The sequence below is a fragment of the Thamnophis sirtalis genome, unplaced genomic scaffold, assembly GCF_051295495.1.
Source record: "Thamnophis sirtalis isolate CommonGarterSnake01/CBP01778 unplaced genomic scaffold, rThaSir2_p1.2 scaffold_4, whole genome shotgun sequence".
In the NCBI taxonomy this organism is placed as follows: domain Eukaryota; kingdom Metazoa; phylum Chordata; class Lepidosauria; order Squamata; family Natricidae; genus Thamnophis; species Thamnophis sirtalis.
The window spans coordinates 4749191-4764715 of NW_028261384.1; the positions used below are offsets into that span (position 1 = coordinate 4749191).

At 42.0% G+C, this 15525-nt stretch overlaps 1 protein-coding gene across 1 annotated transcript in view; it reads right to left on the reverse strand.

The window, feature by feature from the left end:
• The window catches only part of OBSCN (obscurin, cytoskeletal calmodulin and titin-interacting RhoGEF), a 243002-nt gene that overhangs the window by 125033 nt on the left and 102444 nt on the right, over nt 1-15525 (reverse strand). The window contains exons 52-60 of the mRNA XM_087712229.1: nt 15025-15291; nt 12843-13109; nt 11108-11380; nt 9906-10172; nt 7873-8148; nt 6818-7087; nt 4729-4995; nt 3076-3342; nt 521-787 (exon numbers count right to left, since the gene is read on the reverse strand). Of these exons, the coding sequence (XP_087568355.1) occupies nt 521-787; nt 3076-3342; nt 4729-4995; nt 6818-7087; nt 7873-8148; nt 9906-10172; nt 11108-11380; nt 12843-13109; nt 15025-15291 (2421 nt within the window). The remainder of the gene's footprint in view (nt 1-520; nt 788-3075; nt 3343-4728; nt 4996-6817; nt 7088-7872; nt 8149-9905; nt 10173-11107; nt 11381-12842; nt 13110-15024; nt 15292-15525) is intronic.

Genomic DNA, 15525 nt, shown 5'->3' on the forward strand with positions numbered 1-15525 from the left:
CAGTCTCTTCTTGAAAGCCTCCAGTGTTGGAGCACCCACAACCTCTGGAGGGAAGCCATTCCACTGATTAATTGTTCTCACTGTCAAGAAATTCCTCTTTAGTTCTGTTTTAACTGAATCGCTCCTTGATTAGTTTCAATTTATTGCTTCTTATCCTGCCTTCAGGTGTTTTGGAGAATAAGTTGGCCCCCTATTATTTCTCGCAGCCACTCAAATATTGGAAGACTTCTATCATGTCACCCCTAATCCTCCTTGTTAGACAGTTCCTACAACCACTTTAGTCCCCTAAACAAGGATGATTGTCTTTGTTGCTCTTCTCTGCACTTCCTAGTCTCAATCTTTTTTGTAATTTGACGACCACAAAAGGACACAGCATCCCAACTGTGGCGTAACCAGTGCAGCGTAAAGCAGCCCTAACACTTCCAGAGGTCTTTGATACTGTGCTTCTGTTGGCAAGTTGAGAACATAAAATCAACTGGCTGCAGCATTAACAAAATACAGGTAAGAATTAGGAACGTACCTTGTACATATACTGAGGCCGTGGACAGCTCGTCTCCAGTGCTGCATGTATACGATCCACAGTCCTCTGGTTCCAAGTCATAGATGATCAGCTCAACCGTGGGGCCTTTTTGCTTCATCTCGTACTTGGCACCGGGCTGCAGAATGACGGACCCTTTCCGCCACTCGACGGGAGTGTTGGGACTTGAGATCTTGCCATACAGGACGGCTTTCCCTCCGGTTTCGGACTCAATGTTTTGCAACCCTTCTTCAAAGAATACGGGTAGCACTGCCGGGAAGAAATGACACAAGTATTGTGGTGCTCTTTGCAGACATTAAACAATACCTCTACGGGTATTGTTTAGGGTTTTATGTCAGAAGCATCACAAAATAAGGCATAGTACAGGTGGTCCTCAACTTATGACCTCAACTCAGAATTATTCATGAAACTGTAACAGTGAAAATGTCTATACGATTAAAAACAAAGCAATATGGATGGAAATAGGATATTTTTATGTTTGCAAATACTGAATAGACCAAATGTAAATAAATGTGATGGTCATAATGTATAACTTTATATCTTAGTATAGATATTGTATAGTATAGATATATCCTTAGTAAGACATTGTCAGGATGGTTATGCTGTACCCAATGTTTTAATTTGTGTTCAATAAAAAACTTTATTTAAAAAAAACTTATGACCTCAACTCAGTCCCAAATTTTGTTGCTAAGTGAGACATGTTAGTTTTGTCCCATTTTATGACTTTTTTTGCCACAATTATTAAATGAATCACCACAGTTGTTATGTTAGTAACATGTTTGTCAAGTGAATCTGGTTTCCCCTTTGACTTCACTTATCAGAAAGTCACGAAAGCGGATCATATGACCATGGAACACTGCAACCCTCATAAGTATGAGTCAGTTGCCAAGTGTCTGGATTTTGATCACGTAACCATGGGAACGTTGCAACAGTTGTAAGTGTGAAAAATGGTCGTAAGCCTTTTTTTTTCCAATTACAATGTAACGTTAAACTGTCACTAAATGAACATAAAATATAAAATATAAAATTTAAGATTAAAATATGTACAAATTAAATAATCTTGCCCAGAAACTAGCAACATCAATTGTGTTCTGGCTGTCATGCTGCCATGAGATCCTTAAGTCTACACCGATCAGGGCCCAAAAGGCAGGAATATATATGTGTTGTTGTCTGCACCTCACCACAATCGCAAAGAGCAGAAGCAACCAGATAGCCCCATGCAGAGTGTTTCTAGATCTTGATGTACCTGCGTGCGGTCTACAGATAGTCCTCAACTTACAACCATTTGCTTAGCACCAAAGTTAATAAAGGTTATAACACCACTGAAAGGAGTGATGAATGACCGGTTCTTTCACTTAATGACTGTTGCAACATCCCTACCAAATTTGGGTGCTTGGCAACAGGCAAGTATTTACAGTAGTTACAGCATCTCAGGGTCAGGTGATCACCATTTATGGTCTTCCTAGCTGACTTCGACAAGATTTATGGGAGAAAGTCAGATTCACTTAATGGCTACTTGATTTACTTAACTGCCTCATCGGTTCACCTAACAGCCATGAGAAAAAAGATTATAGAATAGGTGTGACTCACTTAACAACTGCGAAGCTTAGCAATGAAAATCCTAGTACCATTTGTGGCTGTAAGCTGAGGACTTCCTGTATAAATTCATTCAGCAAATTCATACATTGGAGAAAATGATTCCAAGAAAGCAAATGCAGCTACACATAAAGGAGGAAGTCACTAAATGGAACATGGCTCCTCCCAAGGGAAAGGAAGAAGAAGATAGGCGTGGATGCTCTCTGAGCTTGGTTACTTTCTGGCAGATATTTTATGATCCAATTAAGTAACATCATCAGTGCTAGAAGGGAGTGTGGTTTGCAGAGTGGAGGGGGACTGTGGCGTCTTTGGGCTTGGTGCTTTTCTTGCAGACATTTCACGACTGAACTGGGTAACATTATCAGTGCTAGAAGCTACAACCTCATTCCCTTCTAACACTGATGACGTTACCTAGTTGGGTCATGAAATGTCTGCAAGAAAACAATCAAGCTCAAAGACCACCAAGGGTCCCACAGTTGTCCTCCTTCCATTCTGCAACCCTCCCTTCTCTTCTATCGCTGATGACAATACTTAGTTATAGAGTTAGAGTTATATAGAGTTATAGAGCCGAGGTGGCGCAGTGGTTAGAATGCAGCACTGCAGGCTACTTCAGCTGACTGCAGTTCTGCAGTTCGGCTGTTCAAATCTCACCGGCTCAGGGTTGACTCAGCCTTCCATCCTTCCGAGGTGGGTAAAATGAGGACCCGGATTGTTGTTGGGGGCAATATGCTGACTCTGTAAACCGCTTAGAGAGGGCTGAAAGCCCTATGAAGCGGTATATAAGTCTAACTGCTATTGCTAACTGCTATTGCTAGTTGGGTCATGTCTGCAACAAAACCACAAGCTCAGAGAGCACCAAGGACCCCATTGTTCAATCCCAAACTACAATCCTCTCTTCTATCGAAGACAGATGTCCCTGGAACTCGCCCAGCTTTTCCTACCTTTGACCTTCACCGTGGCCGTGGTCTGCTGGTCTCCTGAGTCACAGGTATAGTCGCCATCGTCCTGAATTTCCAGATCATAAATGAGAAGCTCGGCAAAGTTCCCTTCTTGCCTGATCTCGTACTTCTCACTCGACTGAAGCTTCGTGTTTCCTTTTTTCCACACCACAGGTGACATCGGCTTGGACAACTCACAACACAACGACACAGTGTTCCCTACCTCAACTTCCTTGTTCTGCAGACCTCTTTTGAAGAGCACCGGCAGAGCTGAAAGAGCAGGCAGACACTAAAAGAGACCTTGTTGAGTGAAAGCCCATTAACCAGAATACAGAATAACAAAAATGGGAAGGCGCCTTAGAGGTCCTCTAGTCTGACCCACTCCTCAAGCAGGAGACCCTATATCATTTCAGACAAATAATTGTCCAATCTCTTCTTTAAAACCTCCATTAATGGGGCATCCACAATTTCTGGAGGCGCCATTCCACTGATTAACAGGTTGGTTCTCTTCCCGATTAATTTCCATCCATTACTTGACTTGCTCTCAGGTGCTTTGGAGAATAGAATCATAAAATAACAAAAAGTGGGAAGGTACCTTGGAGGTCATCTAGTCCAACCCTCTGCTCAAGCAGGAGACCCTATACTATTTCAGACAAATGACTGCCCAAATTCTTCTTGAAAACTTCCAGTGATAGAGCACCTCCAATTCTCCCCAAATGCAGGATGGCCGAAGGTATTATTTTTTTCTTGATTACCTATAAGGGCAGTCCTCTGTTTACAGCCACTCCTTTTGTGAATGTTCAAAGTTACAACAACCCTGGAAAAAGTGACTTACAACCAGTCCTCGTGTTGATGACCATCTTGATAGACCTCGACTGTTGACCACAATGGGAGGTAGAACTTCTGTTGCTAAGCAAGGTGGTTGTTAAGTGAGTCAGGGCCAATTTTATGACCTTTTTACCATAGTTGTAAAGTAAATCACTGCAGACGTTAAGTGAATCACACAGTTGTTAAGTGAATCGGGTTTTTGCCATTGACTTTGCTTGTCGGACGCCACAAATGGAGATTACATGAACCTGGGACAGTGGGACACTGCAACCATCAGTTGCCAAGCATCTGAATTTTGATCACATGACCCTGGGGATGCTGCAGTAGTCACGTGTGAAAAATGATCCTTTTTTCCCAGGTTTATTGTAACTTCAAATGATCGCTAAATGAATGGTTGTCATTCAAGGGACATCTGTATAGTTTCCATATACATAAATGCGCTGAAAAGATACCATCAAGCAATTACACTATCTTAAACCCTGAAATATTAAACAAAATGGTAAACCGGTAAACCAGAATAGGTCTCCGAAGGTGAAACGGACAGATGAAGAGAGAGAAACAGGATCTAGAATAAGTAGGGCAGGAGATGAGATGACGGGGAAGTGAAGTGACAGTGAGGAGAATTAACCAGTGGAATGAAGCCGTCAGAAGTTGGGGATGCTCCATTGCTAAAGGTTTTCAAAGATAAGATTGGACAATCATTTGTCCAGGAGGTTATCAGGACTCCTCCTGCCTTGGGCAGAGGATTAGACTAGAAGACCTCCAAGGTCCTTTTCATCCTTATGATTCTATTATTTATGTCAATAGTTCTCCAATGGCTACACTCACCTTTAACTTTTAGCTTAGCAGTGGTTTTCTTGTCAGCTGCACTGCAGATATAGTCTCCTGAGTCTTCTGGGGCCACATCATGGACGATCAAAATGTAGGCATTGCCTTCAGTCTTGACTTCAAACTTCTCGCTGGGCTGGATTAGGGACGATCCCTTTCTCCACTCCACTGGGATCCCAGGTTTGGAAAGCTGACAGCGGAAGGTTGCCATGCCGTTTTCGGCTACTTCTGCATTCTCCAGCTTTTTTAGGAAGGTTATCGGTGCAACTACAGAGAAGGAAAAGAGACTTCTGTTGAGCATATAGACCATAAAAGTCACCTCCAATGTACAGATAATCCTCGACTTGCAATAGTTCATTTAGCGACTGTTCAAAGTTACAACAGCTATGAAAGAAATTACTTATGACCGTTTTGCACACATGTGACCATTGCAGCATCCGTTAAGGTCACATGATCAAAATTCAGATGCTTGTCAACTGCCTCATATTTATGATGGTTGCAGGATCCCAGGGTCATGTGATCACCTTTTGTAATCTTCTGGCAAGGAAAGTCAATTGGGAAGCTTGATTCATTTAACAAATGTGTTATTAACTGAACAACTGCAGTGATTCATTTAACAACTGTGCCAAGACATGTCATAGAATGGAACAAATCTCACTTAGCAAATGTCTCACTTAACAACAGAAATTTTGGGCTCAATTATGGTTCTACATTAAAGATTACCTGTACAATACAAGGAATGTAATTACTAACTAACAGATTAATAGAGTTGAAAGGGACCTTGTAGGTCATCTAGTTCAACCCATTTCTGACAAATGGCAGTCCAAACTCTTCTAGAAAGCCTCCAGTGATGAAGCTCCCACAACTTCCGAAGGCAACTTCTGTTCCACTGGTTGACTATTCTGACTGTCAGAAAAAAATTCCTTATTTCTAGGTTCCTGTTAATGGCCACTTTGTAGGACAACCAGGCAGAAGATCTCAGAGAGCATCTATGAATACCAACATGCCATCAGAAGACACAATGAAAGCTCCTTAACTGGACACAGTAATTTGAAAATTGACAACATCCTGTAACAAGCCAAGTCCAATACTAGAGAATTCCTGCAAGCCTGGCACTCAGACAAATGGGCCATCAACAGGCACAATGAAATGAAGAATGTTTACACATCATTCAAAAGCAATAATTAAAAATGTAAAAGATCAGAACACCTCGCCAAAATCAACACCCAGATGAGCAGAGATTAACACCAAGACTGATACTAGAGACCAACAGTCAAGAAGTAAACAATACCTCTGTCAGCCTCTGCTTCGCTGCTGCTTTTCGGCTGCCATTGAAACGGGGAGGGGGGCATGGTATTTGGGAGGGGAATCATTATGTGCTGGAGGACTGTTTAATTAGGGAGTTATTCTCACCATCTCCTTGCCATGCAGAAGGAAGGGAGTTTCCCGCCAAGGCCAACTGTCCAGCATTCCACCCTGATGATGATTTTCGAAGATGTCTCCCACCTGACAGTTGGGTGAATTATGATTGGACTATGGACTGGGGTACCAAGGGGAGGGGATTGAATCTTGTATTGATATCTATTGCTTTTGCGCCTTTTTATTCAGATTCAGCTTTGCTTTGCTTCTTTTCGTTTGTAACCAGTATAAGTACACTTAATTCCAAAATATGGACTTGAGTGGTCTCTTTCTTGGTTATTAAATGAAGGGGCAGTGACAACCTCAGTCATAAAACTACCAACTCAGACAAACAAGCTAATAGTTAACAAGTCTAATCAAGGAATCACCAAGAACATTACCACCAATACTGACAGGGCAAGTTACTTGCATATAAACAGACAGCAAACCCTGCTTCCTTCTAGAACTGATGATGGTACCTAGTTGGATTATAAAACATATGCAAGAAAACAACAACGCTTATAGAACACCAAGGACCCCACAGTTGTTCTCTTCCTGTTCTTGCTCCTCCCTGTCCTCCTCCTCCTCCTCTCTTGTGGTTGCCAACCTCATCTTAATTTTTTTGACCTACATTTTCCCATGGATGTCCCTGTGGAAGATCAAGGCCCATCCGAACAATTGACTAACTTACCTTGCACCAATAACTGAGCCTGGGTTGAATTCTGACCAACTTGGAAACTGACAGTGCCGGAGTCTTCAAGGGTTACTTTTCGGAGAATAAGAGTGTGAATTTTGCCTTCCACACCAATTTGATTCATTTCATTGGATTGCAGAGGCACACCTGCCAAGCTCCATTGCAGGTTTTTGGCCTTCTCGCGAGAAATCACACAGCGAAATACAGCATCCTCTCCTTCAAGAACGGTGAGGTCTTTCAATTCTTCTTCAATGGTGGCTGGTATTTCTACAATTGAAAGAGAGAACTTTTTATTTCATTTGTTTCTCTATGAATTTACAACCCATTACATGCTATTGTTACATCCCAGTTTTTACTTGTGTTTTGCAGACATTTCATTACCCAACTAAATAACATCATCAGTGCTGCAAGAGGGTGTGATTACAGAAAGGAGCAGGAGGAGCAGGATGGTCTTCCATGCTTTTTTAACTTGATGGTTTTTTTACAGGCATTTCATGACCCAACTAGTTAACATCATCAGTATTGAAAGGGAGTGGTGATTGCGGAGAGGGGGAAAGAGGGAGGGAGAGGACTGTTAATCTTTAGGGCTTTCTGAGTTTTGTTGTCTTCTTGCAGATGTTTCATGATCCAGCTAGGTAACATCATCATATCTGCAAGAAAAAATCTGCAAGAAAACGATGAAGCTCAGAGAGCTCCAAGAACTCACAGATGTCCTCTTCTTCCTACTCCATAAGCCCCACTCCCTTCTAGCACTAATGATGTTCCCTAGTTGGGTCATGTAATATCTGCAAGAAAAGAACCAAGCTCAGAGAGTCCCAAGGACTCACAGTCATCATCATCATCCTCTTCCCTGCAAAACCCCACTCTTTTCTAGCACTGATTATGTTCCTTAGTCAGGTCATGAAACATCTACAAGAAAATGACCAAGCACAGAGAGAACCAATGGACTATACAAATAAATATATAAAATAAAGCAGCTAATTGGAACCCTTCGCGTATCGGTCTGGTCATCAGTGTCTGATCTCAGGTGAGCAACATCGACTCCTCCTGACCTTTGACAAGCACAGAGGCGGTGGTCTGTTGATCCTCGGTTTGACAGGTATAGTGGCCTGCATCCTCCACTTGCGCATCATGGATTAGCAGCTCCACATAAGATGCCTTTTGCCTCATCTCGTACTTGTGACTTGGCTGCAGCTGGGCAGAGCCTTTCATCCACTGGATGGGCACATCGGGTTTTGTAAGCGCAGTGGCCAGGGTGATCGTTGCCCCTTCCTTGACTTCCTGGTTCTCCAGCTGGACTTGAAAAAGAGCTGGACGAGCTGAGAGGGCTACACCAGGGAAAGAAGAGAGAGTGTTGAGCTTTTGTCATAGATGTGATACATGTTATGGGTTTCTAATGCAAGGAGCAGGAGGCCCATAACTCGCAATTCTAACTTCAACTATCTTGGAAAATAAGAAAAAAGGGGAGCCACTTTAGTCCAGTGGTCAAGGCACGAGAAACAGAGGTGGTGAATTCTAGCCATCGGAGCCAACTGGGTGATTTGGGACCAATCATCAAGAGACAGAGAGTTGTAGTCCTGAGCTGGGCGTGAAAACAAGCTGACTTTCAACCAATTCCGGGGAGACAGTGAGTTCTAGTCCTGCCTTAGGCACAAGTGACTGGATAAATCACCAGAAAATGTGAGTTCTAGTGTGGCATTAGGCATGAAAGTCAGCTGAGTGACATTTAGCCAATCACCGGGTGACAGTGAGTCCTGGTCCTATCTTAGGCTGCGTGATTTGGGGCCAATCACCAGGAGATGATAAATTCTACCCCCAACCTAGGCATGAAAGCTAACTGAATGATTTTGGGACAGTCACTAGGAGAGGATAAATAAGGGTAGTCATGCCTTAAAAAGATAAGTCAGTGGAACTAGTCACTCTCCCTCAGCCAGAGCTTCCCTCACAGGGTGATTATTGTGTGGGAAATTAGGGGAAATTGGAGGATCAGTATGTTGAATATGTTTGCTGCCTGAGTTACTTACAAATAGCCTAGGGTGAGACTAGAACTCCCAGTCGCCTGGCGATTGGCCCAATATCAAACCCCTCGCCCCCAGCTTCCATGCCTAATGTGGAACTAGAATTCACACTCTTCAAGTTCCTAGCCTGCTGCCTTAACCAAATTGGCTGTCTATGGTAAAGAATGCTAAAAACACATCATACCCATGCAGCACAACCCCCCCCTCTTTTGCACACATAAATGACATTGTGCACATGTATGCTGAAGCAAAGTATATGGCTCAACTATTGTTCTGAAGAACAGCAGCCATATCTCAGAGACACCCACGAGTTAAGCAACGGCAAAAAAATAATTAAGAGAAAATAAAGGTAATCCCCAACATGTGATCCTCTTTTCTGACAAGCGAACTCAATGGGGAATCCAGATTCACTTAACAATCTTAGCTAAACAATGGCAGGGATTCATTTAACAAGTGGGGCAAGAAAGTGGGACAAAACTCACTTAAGAACCATCTTGCTTAGCAACAGAAATTTTGGGTTCAATTGCCATTTGCAAACTTCCTAGCCATCTTCCAACGTGCAAAATGGGAAACACAGATTCATTGTAATGATCCACATCACTCACTGAAACTGCAGTGATTTGCGTGACAACAACATCATAAAATCTAGCTTGACTCCCACAACTATAGATATAGTCCTCGACCTACAACCGTCATCGTGCCCAAAATTTCTGTTGCTAAGTGAGACATTTGTTAAGTGATTTTTTTTTGCCCTTTCACAAGCTTTCTTGCCCTAGTTGGTAAGTGAATCAGTGCACTTGTTTAAGCTAGCATCACGGTTGTTAAACAAATCTCGCTTCATTGACTTTGCTTTTCAGGCGGTCGCAAAAGGGAATGACGTGACCCTGGGACACTGCAACCCTCATAAATACGGTCTGATCATGTGACCGTGGGGGTGACTGCAATGGTTGTAAGTGTGAAAAATTGTCCTAAGCCCCCTTTTTCAGTTCTCTTGTAATTTCAAACAGTTAATAAATGAGCTGTTGAGGACTACCCGTATGCCAAGTTTTGATTAATAAACCTTTTACCTTCCACCGATAATGTGGCCATGCTTCTCCCATGGCCAATGTCGCAGATATATTTTCCAGAATCTCTTCGAGTTACACCATAAATCTTTAAAATATGGGTCGTTCCCTGCTGACTGATTTCGTACTTGGCGCTGGGAACAATGACCTCCGAGCCTTTTTTCCAGATGGCAGAGACGTTGAGCATAGATACTTCACATTTCAGGAAAGCTGCGCTGCCTTCTTGCAATTCTAGGTTGCTCAGTTCTTGTTGAAAGTCAGGATGCGGGGCTGGAATGGAAAGCGGGGGTGGGGGGGGTGGGGATTTGCAAGAACTGGTAAAAAAAAAAAACCAAAACAAAATCCACTTGCAAACTTCTCGTATAGACAGGATTTAAACTGAAATCCTAATTTGGAAGCAAGATTTTAGATTCTAGGTACATGTGAATTTCAAAAAATAAGAGGTCGGAATTACACAGAGAGAGTCAGGCACAGACATACATAGAAACTCTGTCCAAATTCAGTGACTGACAGACGTGTGTGTGTGTGTGTGTGTGTGTGACTGTGTGTGTGTCAGGTTGGTTCTCTCTGTGTGTCGGTGTAACTCCAAATTCTCATTTTTTTTAATTCAGAGAGAGACAGAGACAGATAGAGACAGAGAGAGGGAGGGGGGAGGGAGGGGGAGGGAGGGTGGGCGGACAGACAGACAGACAGATAATTGATAGATTTTATGTTATCTGTTTTATCTAGAATTTGCATAGCTTTTAAAAAAAAGTTTTAATAGTTTTTCTAGTTATCTTTTGACAGTTTGGCTAGAACCACTTCAATAGGGGGATGAGTAGCATATAAATTTACTAAATAAACTAAAACAATTAATTAAATAAATAAATATAGGTGGAATAGATATTTGAGCCCAGTTCATCTGTTGATAAGAATACAGAATAACAGAGTTGGAAGGGGCCTTGGAGGTCTTCTAGTCAAACCCCTTGCTGAAACATGAGTCTCTATACCATTCTAGACAAATGGCTGTCCAATCTCTTCCTGAAAACCTCCAATGATGGAACTCCCACAACTTCTGAAAGGAAGCTGTTCCACTGATAAATTGTTCTTACTGTCATTTTCTTTACCTGTTTTTCTGACATTATCCCCTTCTGCATAACCCATCAAAAACAACCGAAACACTTAACCATTTCTGATCACAATGCTTTTGATAGAAACCACCATACCTTCCACTCTGAGCCTCGCTGTGGAGGTGTACGGTCCCACCCGGAAGGTGACTGTGCCAGAATCCTGCTGGGTGACGTTGCGGAGCGTTAATTTGTGCACCCGTCCTCTCTCGACTGAGATCTCGTTCATCTGGTTGCTTTGAAGTGACAAATCTTGCAATTTCCACTCTACATCTTTTGCGTTGTCGTGGGAGACTTCACACTCAAAGATGACTTCTTCCTCTTCCAAAACCTCTGCACTTTTCAGTCCCCGGATGATGGTGACGTCCACTTCTACAAGAGCCACCAGATCCATCAGTGACAGTGACAACACAGGCCCCAAACTACCACCCATAGTCTATCACAAGTGGAATTCAGCTGTGGGCTTGGTCCCAGTTGACTACAGCACATTCTTCGACTTACAACCACAATTGGGATAAGAATTTTCATTGCTAATAAGCAAGAAGGTTTGTAAATGAGTCTTGCCCAAACCTATGACCTTTACCACGGTTATTAAGTGAGTCACTGAAGTTTTAAAGTGAATCACAGGGTTATTAAGTCAATCCAGCTTCCCCCGCCCCCTAATTGTCGGAAGGCGGCTGGGAAGATTTAAATGGCAATCACATGACCTCGGGAAGCTGCAGTCATCATAATAAACCCGTGCCAGTTGCCAAGCACCCAACCTTTGATAAACTGACTGTGGGAAATCGTGCAATGATTGTAAGTGCGAGGACCAGTCACAAGCCTCCTTTTCAGTGCCATTGTAACTTTGAATGGATCTAAATCAAGGACTACCTATATTTTACCAGGATGTATTCTGGACTTTCTGCAAGAAACAAAAATGTTGCATTTGATGCAAATTTCATAGATTAGAGGATTTTCTGTTCCCTTTTATAATATTCTAGCTACAGGTAGTCCTGGACGTACAACCGTTCATTTAATGACTGTTTGAAGTTACAATGGCACTGAAAAAAAGATTTATGTCCATTTTTCAACTTACAACCGTTGTTGCATCCCCATGGTCATATAATCCAAATTTAGACTCTTGGCAACTGGTTCATAGTTATGATGGTCACAGTGTCCTGGGGGCACGTGATCCCCTTTTGCAACCTTCTGACAAGCAAAGTCAATGGGGGAAGCCAGATTCACTTAACAACCGGGTTACTAACTTTAACAACTGCAGTGATTCACTTCACAAATGCGGCAAGAAAAGTAGTAAAATGGGACAAAATTCTCTTAACAAATTTTTAACTTAGCCGCAGAAAATTTGAGGTCAATTTTGGATCTTAAGTCAACGACTGCCCTTATTAAAGCTGCAGAGGTCAACTTGAAGAAAAAAACGAAATCAAAGGACCTCTTGACTGAAATGGTGCTTCGGGTTTAGTTGTCATGTCAAAAGACGTTGACCAACCTCAACAAAGCAACCCTCAACCAAGGAAGCAAGTGTCAAAGAAGTCTCATAAACCAAATTTTGTGCTAGGAAAAATGGGATACAGAATCCTGGAAACTGAAGAAGTAAAACCCCAGGCTTCTTTTATGAGAGCCAGTTTGGTCTAGTAATTAAGGCATCAGGCTAGAAACTGGGAGATTGGGAGTTCTAGTCCCACCTTAGGCATGAAGGCAAACTGGGTCACTTTTGGACAAACACCAGAAGACTGGGAGTTCAAGTCCATACTTAGGCATGAAAGCCAGTTGTGCGAATTTGAGACAATCACCAGGAGGCTTGGAGTTCTAGTCTGCTTCAAAGAAAACGTACCATGCACAGATAACGTGGCAGATGTGGTTTGGTCACCAATGGTACACGAATATTTGCCGCTGTCTAGGAGTTGCAAGTTATGAATGAGTAACTCGTGCTTGCCCCCATCCTGTTGGATATCATATTTGGGGCTAGGGTGGATTCCTGCACCGTCTTTGCACCATTCCACAGGGGCTTTAGTGACTGTGACCTCACAGTGTAATCTGGCTGTGCTTCCCTCGTCCGCTTTCTCATCGTTCAACTGTTGCGTGAATTCAACTTTGATGACTGTATGGTCAAAAGGAATGGGAGAAAGTAAAACAAGACCCCACTTCTATTAAGCTCAGAAATTATTAACTAAGCTTCCATCAAGTTCAGAGATCAACAAGGACTCCATATTCCCATTCTCTTCTAGTCCTGATGATGTTACCTAGTTGAGTAATGAAACATCTGCAAGAAAACTTCCAAGCTCACAAAACACCAAGGACCCCACAGTCCTCTTTCTCTTCTCCTTCTCCCTCGCCTCCTCCTCCTCTCCGCAAACACCCCTCCTGTCTAGCACTGATAATGTTACCTAGTTGAGTAATGAAACATCTGGAAGAAAACCGCCAAGCTCAGAGCACCAAGGGCCCCAGAATTCAACGGTGTACTACAAATATTGTCTTCTATCGAGACTACCAACTATTTTGAACTCCTGTATGAATCAGACCAAGGAAGATTTGGTTCATTTGTTCTATCCAGAAGACACTCTGATTTGTTTCAAGCATTACAAACTCTTTGGTTTGATTTACATTTATGTGCCACAAATGGCAGAAAATAGAATCATTTTTTAAAAAATTAAAAAAATTGATTCAATAGCTCAAATCAGCTTCGCAATTCTACTTGGAAAGTCGGCTCAACTCAGAAACAAAATTCAGCTGAATATTTGCACAACACTATTGTGAGGCTAATTGTGGAACAGGTTTATTTCCAATTTAATTTCAATGACACATCTGAGCAGAACTTCACTGAATTAGAATTTCCCAGTAGATGGACAAATAATAAAATTTAATAAAATTTTAAAATTTTAAAATTTAATAATAATTTCTTTTTCTATTTTGTTAGCTACATCGCAGAGAGAAACCTACTTCCTGCCTCAAGGTCAAACATGGTATTCATATTTATTTTTAAAAAACATTAACTAATAATGCTTAAAATCTAAACGATAGTTTCAAACAGAACAAAATTCAAACTGAAATGTGTCTTTTCATCCTCTCATATCATTATAAGAGTCATACAAGTATGATGAGCCATGAGAAATTTCATAAATAAATAAAAAATATTTTGAATCTTCAGAACAACAAATAACATATTAAGAAGGCCTGTATGGCTTTGATAGAAAGTGAAAGTTGTTAACATATCAAAAATCAAACATAAATTTCCTTGAATTTGGGGTTTTTGTAATCGCAAGGGCCTATCACACTTTTAATGTAAATCCAAATACAAGTAGTCCTCGACTTATGACCACATTTGAGCCCAAAATCTCTATTGCTAAATGAGACATTCGTTAAATGAATTTTGTCTCATTTTACAACATTTCTTGCCACATGAATGAATCACTGCACTTGTTAGGTTAGCAACATGGCTGTAAAGTAAATCTGGCCTCCCGCTGATTTTGCTTGTCGGAAGGTCGCAAAAGGGGCTCACACAACCCCGGGACACTGTAGCCGTCATAAATACGAGCCAGTTGCCAAGCATCTGAATTTTGATCACATGACCAAGCGGAATGCTGCAACAGTTTAAGTGTGAAAAACAGTCATAAGTGCCTTTATTCTGAGCCATAGTAACTTTGAATAGTCACTAAATAACCGTATATAAGTCGAGGACTACCTGTAAAGACTTTTACTGCTGAAAGGGTTTCCAGAGAAAATTCCACAGATTGATCTGAAAATTTATATTATGCAATGTTGCGTTCAAAAAATAATGCAGATTAAAAATGTTTCTCCATCAAGCATTGTCCACTTAATTAAATGCTGAACAGCTGATGTTTGAAATCAACCAAGCTCAGAGAGCACTAAGGAACCCAGAGTTTACTTCCGCCACCTTCTTGAAACCGGGAAATTGGGAGTTCTAGTCTCGCCTTAGCTACGAAAGCTGGCTGGGTGACTTTGGGCCAACCACCAAGTGATGGTGAGTTCTAGTCTGCTTCAAAAAACACACATACCTTGCACAGATAACGTGGCAGACGTGGTTTGGTCTCCAACGATGCACGAATACTCGCCGCTGTCTTGGGGTTCCAGGTTATGAATGAGTAAATTGTGGGTGCCACCATCTTGTCTGATGTCATATTTGGGGCTAGCGTGAATCCTTACACCGTCTTTGCGCCATTCTGCTGGGGCTTTAGGGACTGTCACTTCACAGCGAAATCTGGCCGTGCTGCCCTCATCCGCTTTCTCGTCCTTCAGCCGCTGCGTGAATTCAGGCTTGAGGGCTGCGGAGTCAAAATAATGGCAGTTGTTTGTTTTTTGTTTTTTTTTAAATTACAATTCTTTCATCAAGTGACAGTTCCCGCCAATTTCTAAAAAATAAAGACTGGGAAAAATTGGTTATATGGGACCAATGGGTGTTTGTATCTCCCGGGAAGCAAAGACCGTTGGTGGCAAAATATTATACATTTCACGGACATTCATGAAAGCAGTGGACCTTAGATGAGAGCGATTAGATT